At 50.5% G+C, this 22,931-nt stretch overlaps 2 protein-coding genes across 3 annotated transcripts in view; one reads left to right on the top strand and one right to left on the bottom strand.

Annotated features, from left to right (window-relative positions):
• Nprl3 (NPR3 like, GATOR1 complex subunit) overlaps window positions 1-15,475 on the top strand; it is a 39,736-nt gene extending 24,261 nt beyond the window's left edge. For both annotated transcript variants that reach the window (XM_048436061.3, XM_048436063.3), the window contains 7 exons: window positions 3,892-4,029; window positions 5,896-6,052; window positions 10,870-10,976; window positions 11,354-11,483; window positions 13,278-13,467; window positions 14,093-14,285; window positions 14,981-15,475. In XM_048436061.3, coding sequence (XP_048292018.2) covers window positions 3,892-4,029; window positions 5,896-6,052; window positions 10,870-10,976; window positions 11,354-11,483; window positions 13,278-13,467; window positions 14,093-14,285; window positions 14,981-15,146 — 1,081 coding nt within the window. In that variant the 3' untranslated portion in view covers window positions 15,147-15,475. The remainder of the gene's footprint in view (window positions 1-3,891; window positions 4,030-5,895; window positions 6,053-10,869; window positions 10,977-11,353; window positions 11,484-13,277; window positions 13,468-14,092; window positions 14,286-14,980) is intronic.
• A 453-nt stretch (window positions 15,476-15,928) lies between these two features.
• On the bottom strand, window positions 15,929-22,128 carry Mpg (N-methylpurine DNA glycosylase). The gene is made up of 4 exons (XM_048436067.2): window positions 21,888-22,128; window positions 20,611-20,805; window positions 18,437-18,641; window positions 15,929-16,366 (listed from the first exon to the last, which is right to left on the bottom strand). The coding sequence occupies exons 1-4, from the start codon at window positions 22,071-22,073 to the stop codon at window positions 15,978-15,980; spliced, it is 975 nt and encodes a 324-aa protein (XP_048292024.1). The 5' UTR covers window positions 22,074-22,128; the 3' UTR covers window positions 15,929-15,977.
• Window positions 22,129-22,931: the final 803 nt, after the last annotated feature.

The raw sequence follows: 22,931 nt of genomic DNA, 5'->3' as shown, positions 1-22,931 counted from the left end.
AAGGTAGGAGTTGAGGAGTGAGGAATGAGATAAGCTTGCACAGGGTGCCTCTTGGGTGTGGACTGCAGGGTCTTGGTGCTCTGCACAGTCATGGTGTGCAGATGCGGGGCTCCGGCAGAAGCATTATCTCTTGTCACAGAAAGGGCTGGGCTCTTCTGCTGTGAGGGCTGGATAAGCTTGGGGATAGTGTTTGTCTGCAGAGTGTTTTCAGACTAAATAATTAAACACCTGCAAAAAGAAACGCAAGCTTAGCAGGAAACTTTTCTGGTGTAGACCCTGGTTTTGTCTTGAATTGCAGATTATAGAAGTAGGGACAGCCCCGTTTCTTCCCTTCTTAACAGGCGCTAGTGTGTCCCCTGGTTTACCCTCTTACTGTGAAGGATTCACTTGACTTTCTCCAGAGCTACAGGCTAAAGTTGGGCAGGTGCGTTTCTGACGCTCCCTGACCTCCAGTGTGCTCCAGAGGTTTGTCTAGAAGTGCATCTGGTCCGCAGGGGACTCCTAATGGCAGCGCTCAGTGTCTCCACTCCACAGAGCTCGGTTAGATTGTAAAGAGACTCCAGCTCAGCACAAAGTATTCAGAGGGAAAGCCACAGGCTGGGGATCCAAAGTCATCTGTCATGAGGATGGTAGAGACACCTGAGCTGTGAAGGTATTATAAAGGCCTTAATGTGTCCCTGGTTTCCCTCATGCCCTCAGCTAGCATTTAAGCCTGGCCTATACACAAGTCTCTGATGTGCCTTTCTCTGTAACTCTGTGGTTTATACAATTTGCCAAAGGTTGTCTTTCTCAGTGCCAGCCAGAGATTCTCTGTAGTGCAAGGCTGTAATTTGTCTTCTTTCTTGCTGTACTCCAGGAACCTGAAACAGTATTTAGAGTTGCACCTACCAGATGGTTGTTACAGCACCACTGAGGTCCTTGGTGGAGCAGAATCATTTGTATTTGAAATGATAGGAGTCATGGCATTTGATTCTGATTTCATGTTGTTCCAACAGCTACCCTGTGCTATACCCTAAATAAGAGAGTTCAAAAATAGGACCTATTATTTCTTCCCTTTATGACCATGAGTGAAGCTAATTGGAGGAGGCAGGCTAGTGTTTGCATGGGCATGACTCCATGCAACGTACTCTAACCTTCTCTCCTCTTGCCCTTCTTTTCCCATCTGTGTATGGATGCTGAGATCTTATCATGATGCAGTGTTTCCTTAGGTGGTTTCTCAAGGTTGATTGTGAGCTTTCCATGCACTCAGACATGCTTTCGTCAGGGCCCATTTCTAGAAGAGGCCAAGAATGTTGAGTTCCTCAGGGAGTCTGGGTCTTTGACTCACATCTTGACACTCATTAAACCATCTAGTTTGTTTCTCCCTGAGGGAATGTGAACCACAGTTGCCCTCAGTCACAGCGTGGTACCCATCCTCTACCCTTCCTCAGAGGTGCTGAGGCTCTGGGAGAAGCACATATAGATGTTCGGGTGCCATGGCATGCTTTGCATTGAACAGTCAGTCAGTGCTGCAGGGATCCTGGGGGAGTGAGGGCTCACAGATATGTTCTTCCATGTTTCCTTTCCTCATGCTTAGTCCCTCCTTGAAGGAGAAAAGACCTAGTTTTTGCATTTGAAACTGTTGGCTAGAGTTCCTGGCAACTCTCTGGAGAAATTCAGAAGCTTAAGGCTCTTGGTTTATTGCTGGAGGCTTCAGGGAAGAGGCTATAATAGTCCTCGGCAGCTATATTGTGATACATGCTAAGATCTCAACACTTCAGAGGTAGAGGCAGGAGGATCACACATTTGAGGTCAGCTTGGGGTTACACAGCAAAATCCTCTCTCAAAACAAGGCATGGGCATGGTGACACACACACCTTTACTTTCAGCTCTTGGAAGGCAGGCAGGCAGAGTCTGTGAGTTTGAAGCCAGCCTGCATATTGAGACCTAGGACAGTCAGAGCTACATACAGAGACCCTGTCTCAGAAAAAGAATTGGAAGTGGGGAGAAAAGTGTGTTTTCTCGGGCCTGAAGCAAGGACCTTGTTTCTCCCACAGTACCCAACGTTTACACCTTTGACCTAGGCAGGAAGAACTCTTGCCACACCTCCTTGAGCTGCTGGCCTGCCCTAGGCTTGGCCATTCCCATACTGGGCGCTGAGAATAGCAGCAGGGTGGGTGGTGATGGGAAAGTATTTCTTGGCTGCTCTTCTGGGTAGGAGGCAGCAGAGGAAACAAGATGGGGGAAGGTGCTATAGAAATTGGCAGTTTGAAAACCAAGTGATGTATCCTGTTTGTTTGTTTGAGAACTGAAGTTACCATGAAGCTTTAGGTTATGTTTCCTACATTGGATGAAGGAGGCTACCTGCCTGGTTTGCTCTGGGCTTGACTGGGTTGAGGCAGATGATAACTTTCTCGTGCAGAATAAATAAAGTCACAGGAACTTTGCCTAAGCAGTTGCTTTTCTCCCTTTATGTCATTCAACTGCAGAAATGTGCTAACATGCTTCTTTCCCACATAGCATATAGACCTGAACAGATTCTGTTTAATGAACACGTGCTGTTGACGCTTAACACAAGGACTGTGGCTGAGCCATGGGGCGGGACTCCCCCTTTGCACAACCCGTTCCTCCTCCTGTGTGTGTTTCTTCCACATGTCCACAGTGGAGCCTGTCCTCAGCAAGGGCTTTCTGGGCAGACAGTTCTCCTAAAGACCATTGCCTAACTCTGGGTTCCCCCTGCTCTACTCATGAGTGCTTTGTATGTCTATGGTGTGGTTGGTCAGGACAGCATTAGATAGCAGACAGGTCATGAACACATGGGTGCAGGGTGAGGGCTCAGAGTGAAGGTGGGACCAGGAGTGCCTTATGGAGAATGTGGCTTCAGTTGAGACTAAAGTAATGATACTTTACTTTAGGCATTTGGGGAGATAGTCCTTGGCAAAATTTAAGTGCCAAGGTCCTGAGAGTGGCTAGACTTGAGAGATGGGGCAGGAAATGAGAGCAGAAGGTGTGTACAGGACACAATTCCTCTATGTTGGAAGACCTTGGATGGTACTACCCAGGTAGAAGCTGTGAGGAAAGTGGACCGGGTGCTGGTTGTCTGGGCAGCTCTGGTCTGGTGTTACAGGAAAGGTCTGGATTTTGAACGTTTTTCATGTAGAGCACATAGGATTTATTGATGGTTTGAGCTAGGGCCAGTGCTGCCATGTTTGACCGGAACATGTTGAAGCTGAGGCTGTGTATCAGTCACTGAGGATGTGGAGTAAAGGTTTGCCGTGGTACAGTGTTGGGGCTGCATGGTCCCTTGTTTGTCCTCTGACCTGTGTCACTGCCACCACCAGCAAGGGTCCTGGCGGCAGGTGCTTTGTGCTTCTTACCATTAGTGTTCTGTGGAACTTGGCAGCTTCCCTCTTCTACCCATCTCTTTTCTTTGGAGATAGGTCCTATCTTGCCCAACTGCCCACCTGTGTCTGGGTCATCTCAGAGAGGATGGGCTCTGGTTGCCAGGTGTCTGTCTGCCATGGGCCCAGGCAGGCAGCCAATGACTCTGCTACATTGATTTCCCAGGAGGGAAAGAAGCACTTTCCTTTAGTCCTAACAGGCTGATGGGATTATATTCCAGGGAGGGAAAAGGGGAGAGAAAGGAAGGAAGAGATGGGGGCTCGTGTGTGTGTGTGTGTGTGTGTGTCTGTCTGTCTGTCTGTGTCTGTGTCTGTGTCTGTGTCTGTATGTGTATTATTAACATGTACTTAGGTATATTGAGATCTGAAAAGATACTCTCTTACCCCTGAGCTCTCCCTTATGTTTTCCTCTAGCCAGCAGGGCAGCGTGCAAGGCCAGCATCTGTGAATAGGGTGCTGTTCTAGGGGAATGGGCAGGTGGCTGCTGTACTAACGGTGCCACTCTTTACAGCCTCTGCACATCTGGTGTGGTGCGGCTTCACATTAACAGCTGGCTGGAAGTGAGCTTCTGTCTGCCCCACAAGATCCACTATGCAGCCTCAAGTCTGATCCCTCCCGAGGCTATTGAGCGGAGCCTGAAAGCCATCCGGTGAGAGCCAACCCCATCATGCCTTTCCTGGCAGCTGCTGCCTGCGACTTTACTAGTTACTTTGTTCCAGAAATTCTCTTCCTCCTGCCACAGAAGTTGGCAGGCAGGACTTTGCTCTTAGTAAAACCACATGATTTTATATCCAGTTCTGCCCAGAAATGACCCATCCCAGGTTTTTTTCTGGGCCCTCCCAGCGTAGTCTGGCTGAGTAGAACCAACCAAGGGCCTCACTCAGGCCTGCAGGGCAGCTTGGGGCTAAGTTAGGACTCTAGCAGATTGCCTTCATGGTCCTATACACTCAGTAATTTTCAGCATTTCAGCCCGAAATCATGGGAACCCCAGTAGTTTCTTAGATTAATTGATTTCCTGCAAGGACAATCTGGAACATGAGCACTACAAAGAAGAAAAAGATGGAGAGAAATCTGGGCGCATTCCTCAGCACTGGGAATGGCAGAAGCAGAGCACGCATTGCCCAGTCCTCCCACTCTCCCACATCTGTGCTGAAGTCAAATGGCCTTCTTTCTTGCTGTGCATATTTGTGTAGTTCTATTCATAGTTGGTAGATATTTTGTTTTTCCTATTTTAAAAAGATTCCCCTCTTTTTCTTCCTTTCTTTCTTTCTTTCTTTTTTTTTTTGTGGTACTACTAATGGTTGAACCTAGAGCTTTACACAAGCTAAGTAAGCACTTTACCACTAAATGCATGCATACACACACACACACACACACACACACACACACACACGTATTTCTCCCCTCATGACAGGGTCTCTCTGTCTTCCTGGCTGTACTGAATCTCACTATGTAGACCAGGCTGGCCTTAAATTCACAGAGATCGACCTGCTTCTGCCTCCCAGGTATTGGAATTAAAGGCCTGTGAGCTCTTCTTTCTTTCTTTCTTTCTTTTTTTTTTTGTTTTTTTTTTTTTTTTTTTTTCGAGACAGGTTTCTCTGTGGCTTTGGAGCCTGTCCTGGAACTAGTAGACCAGGCTGGCCTTGAACTCACAGAGATTCCTGCCTCTGCCTCCCAAGTGCTGGGATTAAAGGCGTGCACCATCGTCCTGCTCTTCTTTCTTTCTCTTTCTTCCTTCCTTCCTTCCTTCCTTCCTTCCTTCCTTCCTTTCTTTTTCTTTCTTTCTTTGATTTTTCGAGACAGGGTTTCTCTGTGTAACAGCCCTGACTGTCCTAGAACTCACTTTGTAGGCTGGACTTGAACTCACAGAGATCTTCCTGCCTCTACCTCCTGAGTGCTGGTATTAAAGGTGTGTGCCACCAACGGTTGGCTTTTTTTTTTTAATTTATTTTATATGCATTGATGTGAAGGTGTCAGAGCCATGAAACTGGAGTTACAGACAGTTGTGAGCTGCCATCTGGGTACTGGGAATTGAACCCAGGTCCTCTGGAAGAGCAGCCAGTGCTCTTAACTGCTGAGTCATCTCTCCAGCTCCCCCCCTTTTTTTTTTTTACTTTTTAATATTATTTGTTTATATGTCTGTGTGCATGAGGATGTACACATGTATAAGGTCGGCAGAGATAGGCAGATCTCCTCAGGCTTGGTGGCTAACCATTCTAGCCAAATTGGCAAGTTTCAGGTTCAATGAGAGGTCCTATCTCAAAAGATAAGGTAGAGAGCTGGACATAGTAGTTTTGTTCTAATCCCCTCACCCCCACCCCAGGATAGCAGTAATCCTTTCAGATTTTGTAAAAGCTACTAGACACATCACTGCTTTCTCTGATTTCTCCCTTAGCCTCTCCTGCCCACAGTTCAGTGCCTGTGAACTCTGACCATGCCTTGGTGTTCCAGGCACTTACCTGGTACAGGGCCTATGGCCCTTCATGTTCCGCTGACATGTACCTCTGTCCTTCAGCCCGTACCATGCCTTGCTGCTACTCAGTGATGAGAAGTCTCTGCTGGGTGAGCTTCCCATTGACTGCTCTCCGGCTCTGGTGCGGGTCATCAAGACCACATCTGCTGTGAAGAACCTGCAGCAGCTAGCCCAGGACGCTGATCTGGCCTTGCTGCAGGTATGCCGGGGACCTGGAGAAGTGGGAAGAGCCTATGGGTACATTTAGGGAAGCAGTCTGTTTGTCAAGCTGTATCTCCATGGCCCTTGTCTAGCACACAAATAGATACTACATACATGACCTGCCACAGATCAGGGTAGTCTGGGTGGGAGGCCTGGGGTTCTGACTTCTGAGTCACACCTGGTTAGAGCTGTCTTTGTCAGCATTGGCATGACTCCCTTCTCTCTTGAGCAGAGGTGAGACAAGCCATGAGAGAAATAGAGAGATGGTCCTAGCAAAGGCCTGGAGGACAGCTTGGGGAGGGTAGCACATAGCTCAGGACAGTCACAGTGACACAGGCACACGTGTGCTAACTTGCCCTGCCGCGTGTGCTTCTTTCCTTTGCACATTTCTGCACCTTTTATTTTATAGTTTTTAAAATAAAGTATGTCTTTAACAATGAGATATGCAGAGATTCAGCCTTATTCTAGAGATCAGTTAAGTCCAGTCAGAGAAAGCCTTCCCTATAGGCTGAGAATTTGTTTAATGCCTGCAGGACTAGTATCTAAGTTCATTATTGGCCCACATGTATCCCTTTTGTTCCACTGCCCCCACCCCCTCTTTTGTTTCTCACCCAGCCCCAAGAGTCATCAAAATACCCTCATTCTCCAAGAGGCTGTGGGCAGAGCTGTAGAGACACCAAGAGAGAAACAACTGATGAGGTTGTCCTCAGAAATGTGCTCCACCGCAGGGGAGCACTGTGTCCCAGACCACATGCTGGATCCCACTCTGGGCTCAGAGGGAGGCCCCTCAGCCTTGTCTGTGTTTCTGGTTGAAGTGTGGTGGAGGAAAAGCATAGAAAAAACCAATGTTCAGGGGCTTGGAGTGCTTACCAGGTTTCCTATGCCAGGGCTGTAAGTGAATGGATGCCAATATCCAGTGGTGTGCACCCTGTAGCCACCAGGGGGTAGCAAAGACCCACCTGGGGAAACCTCTGTTTTCTCAAAGGCTAGACTTCTCAGTGGAATGAAGTGGCCACAGTTCTGAGTCAGGCCCTCTTGGATCCCTCTAGCTAGGCCTCTTAGCTCTGTGTGAGAAATGAGTTGGTACTGCAGGTAGGTTTGGGCCTATTGGGTTCCTTTTTTCAAAATCCTTTCTATTCTCAGAATACATTCATCCCTCTCTCTATCTCTGGCTCTCCATGGGCTCTGTGAGAGCACTTAGCATATCCTGCCTTTATATTTCACCTTGACCTCCTAAACTGAACAAGACCTGGCAAGGACCACATTCTGCTTCCCTCTGTAACATTTAAGACTCAGAACTTTGAATATATTTATTGTTCTGAACATCCACAGAGAGGGGGCTGTGCCACTGTTGTAAAGAGTTCAGGCTACATAAGTGATGGTGTATTTTCACTTCTAGTCCCAGTTTGGGTAGAGTCTGTGCTAGGACTGGGCCTGACCCTCACCATCACAGTCCTCTTTGATAAACCTTTGATGTCTCCTCCATTTCCTTGCCTTGGACTTGTCTGGGATCAGGGAGGAGGGTGTTGTTTCCTTCCGTACCAACTCCCTGCTGAACCTGATATAAATAGAGTTTACTACTACTATGCTTGTGCCTGTGAGTTCTAGCCCTGGTGGTTCTCCTCACTGTGCTCTGGGCTGCTGTTTCCTGTAGGTGTCCCCGTGGAGTACAGTAGCCCCAGGGTGGTGCTGGGACTTTAGGGGAACATCTGCCTCGGGTGTGAATGTCATACATAATATAAGATCACTCTGATGGGCCTTGTGGTACACGTGTATAATTCTAGCCTCAGGAGGCTGGGGTGGGAGGATCTGAGTTCAAGGCTAGCCTGGGCTACAAAGGGAGACCCTGTCTTCAAAAGCAAGACAAAACAATTAGAAAATCACTCATACCATATCAATCCAGAGAATGTTATCACTTTGGGAGTTTTATCTTGATAAAATTACTAATAAGTAGGACTGGAGAGGTGGTTCATTGTGTTGTTCTTGCAGAGCACCTGAGCTGCATTCCTAGCACCCAGATCAGGCAGCTTGACCGGAACTCTAGTTCCAAGGGCTCTGATGCCTTTGGTCTCTGAGGGCACCTGTACATGCCTGAACATACACACACACACACACACACACACACACACACACACATATATATATATATGTAATTAATACAAATGAAAAATTACTAACAGTCATGAAAGTTCAAATATAACATAAATTACAGCTCAGAAAGTCCCTACAATCCTCTATTCCAGAGATAAACACTGAAGATCCTGTCAGTATTTGTTTGTTTGAATCAGCATCTTCTTATGCAGCCAGGACTGTCCTAGAACTTAGAGATCTACCTGCCTCTGTCTCCTGAGTGCTGAATTAAAGGCCCTTCCAGACTTGTAGTCTTAAGATAGGATGTCTTTTCTGTAGCCTTGGGTGAACTTTTTTGTTTTGTTTTGTTTTGAGGGGGGGGTTTGTTTGGTTTGTTTGATTTTAGAGATAAAGTTTCTCTGCATAGCCCTGGCTGTCCTGGAATTTGCTCATTAGTGCCAGGCTGGCCCTGAACCCAGAGATTTGCCTGTCTCCCAAGTGCTGTGACGAAAGGTGTGCACACCACTGCTTGGCCTGCCTAGCCAGTTCTTCTCTTCAGGGTTTTTTATTTGTTTGTTGAGACAGGATTTTTCTGTGTAACAGTCCAAATTCTCCTGGAACTCTCTTTGTAGACCAGGCTGGCCTTGAACTCACTGAGATCTGCCTGCCTTGGCCTCCCAAGTGCTGGGATTAAAGGCATGCACCACCACCGCCCGGCCCTCTTCAGGTTTTTAGTGTATACCCACATGGTTTTTGGCAGTACTGATATTGAACCCAGGGCCTCATGACTGATTAGGCAAGCACTCTACTACTGAGCCTCAGATATCGTGCATATTAGATATTTTTAACAGTAGCAGAATTACAGTTATGAAGCAGCAGTGAAATAATATTATGCTTGGGGTCACCACAACATGAGGAACTGTATTCATGAGTTGCAGTATTAGGAAGATTGGGAACCACACATTGGCTTAGAGTTTTAAGAGTTCTTTGTTGTGGGGCTGGAGAGATGGCTCAGTGGTTAAGAGCATTGCCTGCTCTTCCAAAGGTCCTGAGTTCAATTCCCAGCAACCACATGATGGCTCACAACCATCTGTAATGGGGTCTGGTGCCCTCTTCAGGCATGTACGTAGACAGAATATTGTATACATAATAAATAAATAAATTTAAAAAAAAAAGAGTTCTTTGTTGTTCTTATAGAGGACCTGAATTTGGTTCTTAGCACCCAAGTTGGTCAGCTCACAGTCTCCTGTAACTCCAACTCCAGGGGATCTTACAGCCTCTTCTGGCTTCTATAGGTACATTAACACGAACACACACACACAAAATAAAAAAAAAATATTTTTAAGAAGGGACTTGAAGGAAAGTTGACTACAGAAGAGAAGGAGGTGATGTAAGTAAGAGTAGAGGTTGGCTTGATGCGGCTACAAGCCAAGGAATGCCAGGGGCTGGAGTAGACAAAGACAAATTGTTTGTTTGAACCCCCAAGGGGGCACAGATTTGCTGGCACCTTGGTTCCAGCCCTGTCATGCTGATTTTTGACTTAGTCCCCAAATGGTGTTCTGATTTCTTAGTGGAGAATTTTTAGGGGCGGAGAGAGGATGGGAATGGCAGAAATAGAGAAAGTGGGCCTGGCTTTGCCTGAGAACTCATATCAGTGGCACTTGGGATAAGAGCAAAGTGGGGAAAGTGCGGAAACAACCATCTCACTGTTTCCTCCGTGTCTGAGCTGATTGTTGGCAGATACCTGCCCTCAACAATATAACAGGCACTGTGTTCAGGCAGGAGAATTCACCACCCTGGGCCCATCTGCTGAAAGGATGGAGTGGGGTCTTGGTGATCTAGGTAGAATGTCATTGCTTGGATTTCACACAAGTTCTCATGAAGGTCTGAGGTGCTGTGTTTTCAGGTCTTGCTGCCCCCATGAAGTTAGCGTGTATTGGAGGCCATCCCTAGAAAGGATTTCTGGTGTCTGTATTTCCTGATATATGAGAGTCTAGCAGGGCAGGATGGTCTCTGGGGAAAGCAAGGTGCGTAGGGATGAGTTGGAACTTTGAGTATACTGGAGTGGAAACAAAAGAGACTCCATAATCATTACTTTGGAGAATGGTGCTGGAGTTCTAGTCAACATGGGAACACTATGCTTCTGGAATCATCCAGCCTGGGTGGGCTGATCAGGTTCCCCAGCACTTCAGTGTCCCTGTGTTCATGTGCCAACTGCCTAGCAAAACAGTGGTGCCAAGAAACACAGGGAACTCTGAATACAGAACCAGTGCTGTAGCTAGGCTTTCTCTGTCCCACCTGCCCAGTTTCCAAATAACCACACGGAGTCTTCTTAATAATTATGAAAGCTCGGCCTATAGCTTAGGCTTGTCTTACCAGCTCTAGTAACTTAAATTAACCCTTTCTATTCATCTATGTGGTGCCATGTAACTCGTGGCATTTACCTTTTGTCCTGCATGTTTTACTCCCTCTCCATCTGGCTGGCAACTCTCTTCTTCTTCCCAGCATCCTCTCTGCCCCCCAAATCCTGCCTTGCTATTGGCCATTCCCTTTTTTATTAAAGCAGAGTGACAGTTATTCACAGTGTTCAACACAGTGCACAACACAGTGCTGTGGTACTCACTGGCCCCGAGGCTGGGGTGGTGCAGTGCTACTTTAGGTTGGAGGAGTTCCAGAGTGCATCCTTTCTAGGCAGGAAGACCATGGCCTCCAAGTTCAGTCCTTCCATCTCCCCTTGGTTTGCAGGTCTTCCAGCTCGCAGCTCACCTGGTATACTGGGGCAAGGCGGTTATCATCTACCCATTGTGTGAGAACAACGTCTATGTCCTGTCTCCCAATGCCAGTGTATGCCTGTGAGTACCTTTGGCTGCCAACATCTTGAGTCTAGAGCTAGGAAGAGTCTAGCAGGACCTTCTAGTGGCACCCCCAGTGACCAGGCACCAGCGGCTTTGTAGCCCCGAGGCCAGCTCTAACTGGTCCTGATGCTGCCAATGGCTTGCTTAGGTGTAGATAGATCCCAGTCAGGTTTGGTGCTGCTCATGTTAAGCTGTCTCTTCCTGGCTGAGATCAGAGGGGTTCGGTGGTTCCTGACACATCTTGAGGGACGGTGCCTGCAACTCTCTCCATCCAAAGGCCTGCTAGGTCACCGTACTTCAATCTGTGTCATTATGCCCACCCAGACAGTTGCTGTGAGCATGAGACTGCCTGTGACCACGGTTGTTTGCCCTAGGTACTCCCCGCTGGCTGAGCAGTTCTCCCGCCAGTTTCCGTCCCATGACCTGCCATCCATCCTGGCTAAGTTTTCCTTGCCTGTTTCTTTGTCGGAGTTCAGGAGCCCTCTGGCTCCCCCTGCACAGGAGGTGAGTCACTAGAGTCCCTATGTGGCTGATGAGGTGGTCCTTGACCCAAAGGCCCTTAGCGCTGTTGACCTTTTGGCCTTGGTTTGGGGGACTTGCTGATGAATACTGCAGGCTTCCTGTGGTCCCTGGAGCCACCATGGTTATCCTCAGGTCCATGACTGGCTTAAGTTTGCCGGAGGGGCATTGGCTTTTCCTTGTGCTACCCCTGGACAAGGGGCTTCTCACAGATGGAGGCTGCAGACGGCTTTGTTTTCACTAAGCCTGGGCCCTGCTTTCCCTTCCTCTGGGGGCTTAGGAACCATGGGATCTTGGTGTGGAATCCTAGGGTCTCTGGGCCTATAGTCCTTTTCCTAAGACCTATAGTACATCAGGCTAGGACTGTGTCTTGCCTGGAGGGCCTGGGTCAGGGCAGAGACTGGTAGTTGGAGGCTGGTTGTAGTGGGGTGCTTCTGAAGGTGCAGTGTGCTGCAGCGTCAGTCACTTTTCACAGCCCCATGCTCAAGAGATGGTGACTTGGAGCAGAGAGGCTTTGCCCCCTCCCCTCTATTAAGTGCTTTGAGCTATAGAAGGGGACCCAGGGGAGAGGACAGGTGTCTGAAACAAGCTGGGTGATCTCCATGCTTTATCTTCAATAGATGCCAGATACACTGGGCAGAATCAGTCCTTAAAGTCAAATACTTCCCCTTCTCAGATTGTGAATGGGAATAAGATCCTGGGTTTTCAGCTCATTTACATGCTGAGTGTGCCAGAGTTTAGAGCGGCCTTTCACAGAGCCCTTGGTTTCCAGGAACTGAGCCAGGAGGATGAAAGATACACTTTACATCTGTACCCTCCCTTCTCTCCCCCAGGCAGTTCTTGGGGGGAGGGTCTGGCAGTGCTCCCATCCCAGCAGAAACTTCCCAGTTGTCTGGATAACGGCTGATCTTCCATGCTGAGCAGCTGCTTCAGGCCTTTTTGGGGGCTGGGATGGAGCTGTTTGGTTTGCCATATCCCAGGGAATACTGTCTAATGCTTACAAAGCTTTTGTGTTTTAGTTTTTACATTTTGTGTTTCAATAGCTTGAATTCCTGTCAGACCATGGTTGGTGTGTGTGTGTGTGTGTGTGTGTGTGTGTGTGTGTGTATTCCCTCCAGTAACCCAGCCCCGTTCCATGATCCATGAGTGACCTCCTGAGCAGCAGCTCTTCTGGGCCTCCCAAAGATGAGTGCACTGGTACTGTCTGTACCACCTTTGCTGCTTGGTGTCTGTGCCTGAGGGTGCTTTCCCATGGGTGCTGGGTACTGCCTGGCCAGTGTTCACAAGGCCTGAATGTGCCTTATTGAGGAAGAGCCATTGGCTGCACACCAGAGCAGTAGGTCCCCTTCCCATTTCCTTCTGGAATCATCTCTGTTCTCAGAGCAGACTTTTCAGGAAAAGCCAAGGACTCACAGGGCAGTTGCTTCTCTGAACAGTGTGTGGGCTTGCCTAGCAGTGGACTGTCTAATGGCAGCAGGTCTCAGTGGGCTGGAGTGAGGGAGGTAAGAACAGACCTTGCTGTAGGGAGAAGGGAAGGAGCCCAGGCATGTGATGGGAGCTAGTGCCGGTGTGGTCTGGGAATTCTAGCCCATTGCTTCCCCTGGGCTGAGCTGACTTTGCAGAGCTTCCCAGCAGCTGAGGGTCCCTTCTTCCAAATAGGAGGCCTTCATGCTTAGGTTTTGGGGCTGTTATGGGCCTCAGCTCTCTCATCCCCCAGGAACAGGATCAAGAGTGGAGTAAGGGAACCAGCCCACACTTGTCTACCCTGCTCACCCACAGACCCAGCTCATCCAGATGGTGGTGTGGATGCTGCAGCGCCGGCTCCTCATCCAGCTGCACACCTACGTTTGTCTGATGGCCTCACCCAGTGAAGAGGAGCCCCGACTGCGAGAGGATGATGTCCCCTTCACTGCCCGAGTTGGTGGCCGCAGCCTCAGCACGCCCAATGCCCTAAGCTTCGGCTCCCCAAGTAGGATCCCCATCCAGGACACCTGTCTGGTAATGGGGGGCTGGGAGACTTTGGTGATGGCATCCAGGAAGCCTGGGCACTGTTGGAATAAGAGATGTCTTTACATGTCTGTATACTCACCTGCCTCTTCCTCCTGCCTCCCCTGGGTCTGAGGGGAAGGCTCCACCCCTGAGCAGCTGGCTGTAGTTAGGGGCAGCCTTTGCCCACTGAAGCACAGCTGGATTCCCCTACTCCAGCCAGTGCTCAGAGCAGGGCCTCATACTGTCAACACAGGGACCACAGCTGTCTGTTGTTGGGTCCATGTGAACTCTGTCAAGTGCTTCATCCCCCATGTTGGCTGAGGGGGGACAAGATACCCATGCCTGCTTTAGGGTATAGTGGGCATGCAGCATTCTCTGTTCTGGGCCCTTGAAACTGTTCCTATAGGCAGCTCCTTGTGTTCCAGGTTAGCCACATAAAAGGCATACTACACACCTAGGAGGTGGGGTGGCAGTGAGTTCTTGCATGAAGGTACATGGTACAATTGGGCACCAGAAGGGGAGTGTGGCAGTGACCTCAGGATCTGGATGCTGTCAGTGCTCCCCATCTTGGCATAATTGGCATCACTTGGCTGTTCCAACCCCAGCCAGCAGTGATGACATGACCCTTACCAGCCCCAGTATGGACAACTCCAGTGCAGAGCTGCTCCCCAGTGGGGACTCGCCACTGAACAAGAGGATGACAGAGAACCTGCTGGCTAGCCTCTCAGAGCATGAGCGGGCTGCCATCCTCAACGTGCCTGCGGCCCAAAACCCCGAGGACCTCCGCATGTTTGCCAGGTAGGGAGCAAGTGACTGAGTGGGACATGGTGTAGGAACACTGGTATCCTTGCACAGCCACCGACTACCACAGCTGATGGTGGGTCTCCACCTAGGATTGGTATATGAAGGGCAGGAGTTATTGTCCAGGTGTGGGGGATGCAGGCTCTGGCCAAGCCCCTAGGTCTAGTGGGCAGCTTATTCAGAACTTCTGGTTGTACCTTGTCACTGCTTGAGAGGCAGCTACTTTCAAGTTCTGACTCGCTTGGGGCTTGGCACGAATATGTCCTAATTCTTGGCCCTGGGGAAAACTTAGGACCCTGTGTCATAGTAGCTTAATGTCTGCCATGTCCATCCTGACTTAGTTGTGGTAAGAGCATGGTGTTATGAGAGGGGTCAGGTTGTCATGTTCATGTTTGAAGAATCACACTGCAGACTGTTGGGGGACCATTTGCAACTCTTCTAAGTGCTGATCCAGGCCTGACCTGTTCCCTGGAGCAGACTGAACCCAGTGTCATAGGAGAATAAAGAAGCCTTTAGCACTTCTCCCTTCATTGGGTGCACAGCCTTGCTGCTTTGTGGACTCCCTTCAGGCCCACCTCCGGTCACACGGCTCTTCACAAGCTTGCAGGCAGCTTCCAGATCCACCCATCAATGGCTTTTGGAGTCCTTACTCCTTGTCTTGAGCTAGACTCATGCCACCCTCTCTTTTCCAGGCTCCTTCACTACTTCCGTGGCCGTCACCATCTGGAGGAGATCATGTACAATGAGAACACACGGCGTTCCCAGCTGCTCACGCTCTTTGACAAGTTCCGCAGTGTGCTGGTGGTGACCACCCATGAGGACCCTGTCATTGCTGTCTTCCAAGCACTGCTCACATGAGCCCAGGCAGCATGCCCGGTGGGAATGGGAACTAGCCTACTCCCTGCCCAGGGCTCCTGACTGGCCTTAGGAGGATGGGCAGCTCTCGTCTGGCAGAACCGGTTCTTGTTCCAGCTGTCCATCTGGTCAGATGTAGCTATGGGGCAACCACTGCTGGACTCTTCTTTTTTTTTTTTTTGAGACAAAGTTTTGTGTAGCCTAGGCCTCACATGTGCTAGGTGGCCAAGGATGACTTTGAACTCCTGATCTTCTTGCCTCTGTCCCCATATGCTAGGATTATAGGCATGTGCCACGAATGTTACTTTAAAAAATATGTTTATTTATTTTTATTTATGGTTTTGTATGTGTGGGTCCCCAGAGGTCAGAAGAAAGCATACCCTGGAGCTAGAGTTACAGAGGTTGTGAGGCCTGGGTGTGGAGCTGAGAACGGAACTCTAGAAGAGCGGGAAGCTTTTAACCATTGCCACCTCTCCAGTCTGGTCCTTACAGCATCTTAACATTGCTGAGCTGGAGAAGGTTTTCCATTATGTGTCTCTAAAGTCCAAGTCCTTCACACACACACACAGGTTGTATCTTTCTGATTCCTTTCCCAACCTGCCCCTTCTGCAACTATCCTTCAGCGTGTTTAGAGACTCGTTTAACTCATTCCTGCCCCTAGGTCTGTATGCCCATACACTGATGATTCTCCCCTCTCCAGTGCCATACATATGGGGTTACCAGGTTTCCTGACCCAAATGAAGAATTAACTTCATGCACACAAATTCTGGCTGAGACTTGGACAGTTCCCACAAACAAGATATTTATTCTACTTTTAAAAAATAAAAAAGCCCATCAGGCTGTTTGCTGAGCCTGATACATCTGTTCAGCCACTCTGTCAACCACACTGACCCATGGGCTGCCCTGGATATAGAAGCGCAGGGGCTTCTGGGTCCACTCCCCTGCATGACCAATGCCTATGCGAGCTGCTGCCACCACAGCTGGGCTGCTGGACTCCACAGGGCCACGCTCCAGCCACACAGCCTCATCTCGGGCCAGGTCTCGCTGATCAAAACTCTTATCAATGGCCAGGGCCTGGCACAGCTTGGACGGACCACTACAGAGCTCACGGTCCTTGAGTGTACGGCCAGCAGCGCTTTTCCGTTGGTTGTCGCGAAGCTGCCGCATGGTCTCCAGGCCCTCCAGGGGCTCTAGTGCTCGTAACAGGACACAAGCCCCAGCCCCTGTGGGACAGACAGACAGCCTGGAAGTAAACTTTAGAGCTCCTGCACATCCCCAGTGTGGCAGTGGTGCTGCCGCCTTCCCGCACGTGTAACCTGTATCTCCTGCACCCAGACATGCAGACCCCTCTGCACTCCCTTCCCTGTAGCATCAGCTAGGCTGCTCTGCCTTCCCTGAGTTCCTTGGGAAGCCTCTACCTGGCAAGACTGACAGCGAGACTCCCACCACTGCTCCCCAAAGCCAGAACTATGATCATCTAGTGCGAGTCAGTCCTTTCTGTAGCTTCCCCTAGTCTTGCCTGGTGGTGGCTATGAGGATGGCATAGGAAGCCCCGGAGAGCCTGCACCTCTGGGGTAGGAGGGACGCCATTCTACTAGAAAATGGTAAGTCAAGAAAGACTAGAAGGTGCAGTCCCTTGAATCTCTCCTCCCACCTGTACCTAGCTCACCAACTGGAACCGCCTCTGCCATTTCAGGGAGAAGCAGGACAGAGAGTCCCTGTGAGTGCAGGGCACATGATCCCTACTCTCAGCTCCCAGGGCCGCTTTATGTCCCGCCCTATCCTGGCTCCCTCTCATCTTCATGTAAACACCTTTGACTTCCATGTCCTTACCTAACTCCTCTACACATCTGCTTTAACTTGGCATTCCCACCTCTGCTCTGCTTGGCCCTGCAGCCCTCATCCTCTCCCCACACCCTCAGCAATCACACCTGGTCAAGTGCCAGTGATATCCGTGTCCTTAGCCTTTACTCAGCATGGATGACCCTCACCAATACCTTGTACACCCTTGTGGGAATTTGCCTCCAGCCTGGATGTTCTTGGGGTGTTTCAGTTACATGTTCACCCTGCCTCTGCCTTGTTCACCATGTCTCAGAAACCAGCATTCCCCCCCCCTCAGAGACTATAGCACTAACCATCTCTGGTTTTGTTTCCTTAATTCAGCCACTAGCAGGGTCGGTTCTGTCCAGGAAGGCTTCTGTCATCTTTCTCTCTTTCTCTTTTTTGTAATTTTGCTTGTATGTATGTATGTCTGTACGCTTGTGCATCTGGTGCTGACAGAGGCCAGAAGAGGGCACTGGATCTCCCGGAACTGGAGTTAGGGTTGTGAGCTGCCATGTGGAGGCTGGGAAAAGAACCCAGGTCCTCTGCAAAAGCAGCCAATGCTCTTAACCACTGAACTACCTCTCCAGCCTCCTCTCATAATGATGTCTAGTCATCCATAGTAACACTCAGTATCAGCTTTGTGATAGGCACAGAGCCAGTCACCTCTAGCTTCCAAACCCCTTGCACTGGACACCCTTAGCCTTCTGCTAGGGCCAACCTGCAGTACAGGTACTTGTCCAGCAAATCAAGAACTTTGGGTCACTTTGGGCAAGCAGGAGGATATTAAGCACATATGTTGAGATATGCCAACATGTTCCTGGCCAGTGGTGGCTTTGGTAGGATGATACTGGTTCTTCAGACTCAGACCACTGGGGGTGATGCTACATGCTTGTCAGGACAGCTGGACCCCAGAGGAGAGTCGGTTTCTCTCAGGAACACTGCACCAGTAACCCTCCACAAATGCTATCTGGGGCCAAAAGGTCCTCTGTGGTTACTGCAGAGTTTCTAGAAGCATCCCTAGCTAGTTACGATAACCAAATATGTCACCAAACATTGCTGATGTCTAAGGGGGCAGAAGTGCTCCTGGATGAGAGTAACTGAGCCAGATCCCATAATAGGGCTTTTGGCAAGGTTCCTGTAAGAGCCCAGATTACCCAAACCAGTCTCTTGCTTTCCACTTCCCTACCCGCTGGCCCACTCCAAATTTAACCCAGAATCAAAAACATCCTTCTGAACTCTGGCCACAGAACCTGACTACTCTGCATTCAAGCTGTCCCTGTAGCCTCTGTCTTGTGGAAACTCAGCTGCTTTAGCCAGGCTTGCCCTGTCAAGAGCAGCCAAAGCTCCTGAAATCCCAACTTAACCCCTGGCAACGGCATCGCCCTCCTCAAATGCCTGTCTACCTCAGTCTTCCAGGGATGTGGGCCAGCTGCTACCCTGTCTGTTTTCCCCAGCCCAGTACCACTAACCTTGACTGGAGACATTCAAGCAGAAGTACATGCCATAGATGATGTACACATATAGCGTCCCAGGTTTCATGAACATGCCACGGTTGCGGGGAGTCTGCCGGCCACCCCTTGAGTGAGCAGCTTCATCTTCTGGCCCCAAGTATGCCTCAGTCTCCACAATGCGCCCACGGAGTTCTGTTCCATCAGCGAGTCGCCGGACAAGGACCTGTGGGCATTGAGCCTGCTCAGACCATAGGAATGGGGGTCAACCCACCTGGACAGTCCCCACCTAGACCTCCTCTCTTAAGTTCAAGATGGACCAGGAACCCAGACTCAGCCAGACCCAGCCACCTGGCTCTCCATTCTGCCTCTTCTGCTCCTGCTCAGACCCTGGATGCCGCTGTTAAGGTGACTAGCCATTCTTGACCAACTACAGTTGCTCACTCAGGGTTCTGCCCACATCTCGAGATTCACTGTGCAGGCTGACCTCAAAGTCCCTTCAGTGTGTTCTCTGCTTTTCCACATCCTCTCCCAGAGTTCCCTTGAGAGCCTTAAATGTTCAGTGGCCCCAAGGGTCCTTACACAGCTTCCTGGGATATTCCAGATTCTGTGGTGTGCTTGTTAAAATAGGCTAGCCACAAAGGATCTGCATCTCAGATTGTGCCCGCTAGAGCTAAGGACTTCATGAGAAACAGGGCGAGCGGGGCCAGCTCACGCAATGCCTAGCCTGGTCCATGATCCTAAGAATGGCCAGCACTCTTAACCAGGGCTCATAGGAAGATTTCAGGATCCAGTGTGTCCACAGCACTTCATATCTTTAGGTTTGAGGGATTATTTGGTCAGAAGGCACCTTTATCTCAGTCTAGGTGCCTCATGGTGCCTCAGGGTTGCCTGGGCAACCATGGTGCCTCAGGGTTGGTATAACAGGCAGGGTGGAGGAAGAGGGGCCAGTGCTTGTCATGGAAGCCTGGAAATCCTTTCAGGAATCTAAAACACTGAACATGAATGACCGTTTTGGGAGAGGATAAAGGTCAGGGAGTGTGCCCTCACCAGCCATACTCACATGCTCCCATATCTCCAAGGGGCACACTGGGAACCCCAGCTGAGCTGGAGGGAGCTCCTAGCACTTCTCTGGTGGAGGGCCTGGGAAGGCAACAATGCTCCTCAGGTCAGAGCAGTCTACTGTCCCAGCAGCTCACTGCAGTGAACCTTTACTGAGCTTGTGACCCACGTCTGGGTTTTCCTTGACCAAAGGGATAGATACACAGGCTAAAATACCCCTTTCCCTGCCAGACATCATCTTGTCTACCAATGTGGGCTCAAGCAGGCATGACAGGGAGCCAGCTGACATGCCCCAAGATGCTGAATAGTGGCAGATGTATGGTGGTGGTATTGGGCCATTTGGGTCCTTTACCTAAACCTGGGATGAATCTGTGCCATGTTTTGTCATATCTTAGATGTTGAATACCCTGGCGCTTTTAGAAGGAACACAGATCCTTGCAGCTTAAAACAGCCTGACAACAGAATTAAGTGTCTTCTGCGGCAGGTCAGGGTCTGTTCCTGTTAACATGGACTCTTAGCACCATTTTTTTCTAGTAGAGAAATTGGCTGTCCTTGGCCACGCTACCCTAAAGGGAAGCTTGTCAAAGCTCTGGCACCTAAGAATAGTGGGTGCTGCAGATGAACTTGGCCAGCTCCATGATGTGCACTCCAGAAGGTGACAGGCTGTATTATAGGTCACACCAGGCTGGGCCTGGAGTAGTCCCCATTCCCACTCCAAGCATGCCTGGCACTGCCCAGATCCTGCAGCGAGAAGACCAGCTCTTTCAAGTGATTCAGACATGCAGCCTAATGGCATCCTTGGTCCCAGCCATCGGGGAACAGGGTTTACCTATCTAATATCGTCCACAGTCCTTGCAAACAGCCTGTCCTAAGGGGACTGTAGGCAGATGGGTAAGGCTAACAATTGATTGCCAAAGCAGGAGAGTTTCCAGTGGCCCTGCTACCTCCACCAAGAAACACCACTATCATCAATGTTCCTTTTCGTTGTAATGATCCTAGGCAGTAGTCACACTGTCCCAGGCCAATGTGGACAAAGCCGCTACTTATGTGAGCACGAGGAAGGCCGAATCAGGGATGTGAACAAGCAGTGACAGGACTAGGGGTCCTGGAACCCGCACCCGCATTTACATTACCTGCCCCAGAAATGCACGGGCCAGGGTGACTGCTGGCTGGTCAAAAAACTCTGGCCCCAGCCGGGCAGGGTCCTCTGAACTGGAGAAGTAGATGCTCCGCTGGAGGCCCGGGGCTGAGGGTGGCTTCTCTTTAGGGATCTGCTGCTGCTGGGATTCTGCTAGTCGCTGCTTTTTTTGTCCAATCTTTCGGGAAAGCTGTAATGGGGGGGGAGGGGGGAGTAAGCGTCTGTCTGCCTGCCTGGGTTTCTTTATCAGGAGAGTGGGGTTCCCATTGTGTGGTTCATTCTGAGGCATAAACAGAATACCACAGCTAACATAGCCTCAGGGGGCTTTGGGACATAGTGTGGGTAATGACAGGCCATTAGTGGTGCCAGGTGGGTGGGCATTCTCTACCCACATCTGCTGCACATAGGAGAAACTTGGGTCAGGGGCAAAAGAAGGTGGGTGCCTGAATCTGATACAGAAGGGTTGGCATTTTCTGATTCCCCTACATCACACCATTCCCAAGGAAACTTGTTTCGGGAACCTGACTTGTTTCGGGAACCTGGCCAGGAATTAAAATACAACCAGAACCTGGGAAGGGCCTAGCTGAGAAACAGACTGAGTTTTGTCCTGTCACGCTCAAAAGCTAGGTCAAGAGGACCCCTCAGTATCAACCATTAGACCTGGTCCATCCACAAGTGGGTACACATGGGGATGACCACCCCTACTTGATCCCATTCTAAGTGTTCAGGATACAACCCTGCTGGCCCCCAACTGAGCTCTGACTGACTGGATATGAGAAGAACTAGGAAATGGAACAAAAAGTCTATGGGTCAGTAAGACACGGGAGTCTACCAAAAGCCGGATAAACGAAGTAGGGAAATCTGACTACATCCTTCAGCTATTGTGGTACAACAGACGGGGGATGAAAGGGACAGCTGGGCCGTGCCAGGGCCAAGACCTGTCCTCAGCCCAAGCTGGGCTTCAGCTATGACCACGGCTCCGTGGCTGCTTAAAGAGCCATTACTTTTCTTTAGACAAGGTCCCATGCAGACCACGCTGGCTTTGAACTCCCGATCCTCCTGCTTCCATCCACTTCCCAAGTACTGGAAATACAGGCGTGCGCCACCACGCCCGGGTAAGACCCATTATTTTTATCTGCTGTGTTGACGTCCAGGTTGGACCGAGGCTGCCAGGCTGCCAGGAATGGATGTTGACGTGACCGTCTCTGCAGCCCGACCCACTGTGCCAGCTCGCCGTGGGCTCAGACTCCGCGACGCTGCGCCCCCTCTCACCGGCGCTGGCATCTGACCCGCCTCACGACATCCGGTCACTCGGGATCCTGCTCTGGCACTCCCAGGGCGATGGGCTCGTCCAGGAAACAGAGGCTGGTCGGTGTCGGGAGGCAGGGTCACGGACACCCGTTTTAAAGCTCCGCGGCCCAGGCGCGCACTCAGACCGGCCCGGCCGCGGGCTCGCATCTAGCCGCCGACAGGATGCGCCGTGCTGCCGGAAGCGCGAGAGGGCGGAGACTGGAGCCTGCGCAGAAGGCACACAGTTCGGGGGTGGGGCGAGTGTGCGAAGAGGCAGAGCGAGGAGTCTAGGGGAGGAGCGGGGCGGGTGTCAGAACCTACTTTACCTTCACCGCTCTGGCCTGAGCCCAGGTTCTCCAGTCCGGTTCTATCCTAGTGGCCGAGTGCCGTCTACTCCACCCCTCCCCACCCGATCCTGGACTGAATTTTCGACAGACCCTGGCCGGAAGGCCTTGCTTTGGGACGGGCTGGGTCATAGCGGGTGCGGTTGGTGGTGAGGAGAACAAACATGAGACTTTGGAACCTCAGACTGATCTCTGATCCTGGAACTCTCCTTCCCCAACCTTATTGGGGGGTAAGGGGGAAACTGAATGGAAGTGGATGCCTGCCCCATTTGGAGGCCCCTGCCCTGGTCATCACAGCTGATAGAGAGGAAAGAAAGGGAATCCTGCCTTGGCAGTAGACCACCGCTTACATCCCTGATTCCCAACCCATTGATGCCTGGGATTCCTGCGAAGAGGGCTCACCATCTAAACTGGGCCAATTTGTCGGGTAGGGCCAAGGCTGCAGGGACCTGGGAATACCCATCTAACTGGGTAACAGTTGCCTCGCACCTCTAATGACTCCCTCTCCAGGATCTAGGCCTGCTACCCACCCTATCTGTAGCCTCTCAAATGAGATTGTGCACCGGTGGCAGAGATTTGAGCCTCGAATGGGAAATGACTGACCCATAGGAAGGAATGGTCAAGGGAAGGGAGGTCTTGGAACCGGGTAAGGTGCTCAGGATCTGGCTTACTGCCTCGGCTC

This window comes from Myodes glareolus, chromosome 9 (genome assembly GCF_982192425.1).
Source record: "Myodes glareolus chromosome 9, mMyoGla1.1, whole genome shotgun sequence".
NCBI classification, from domain to species: domain Eukaryota; kingdom Metazoa; phylum Chordata; class Mammalia; order Rodentia; family Cricetidae; genus Myodes; species Myodes glareolus.
Note: the sequence above shows the minus strand (reverse complement) of the source record. Positions and strands in the feature narration are given on the sequence as shown.

Excerpts from the sequence above, each read along its gene's own strand:
- Mpg (XM_048436067.2), bottom strand. The coding sequence starts at position 22,073 with ATGCGAGCCCGCGGCCGGGCCGGTCTGAGTGCGCGCCTGGGCCGCGGA. Across the intron at positions 20,806-21,887 it reads CGGGTCAGATGCCAGCGCCG|CTTTCCCGAAAGATTGGACA; the intron begins GTGAGAGGGGGC and ends CCCCCATTACAG. Across the intron at positions 16,367-18,436 it reads CTTGAATGTCTCCAGTCAAG|GGGCTGGGGCTTGTGTCCTG; the intron begins GTTAGTGGTACT and ends TCTGTCCCACAG.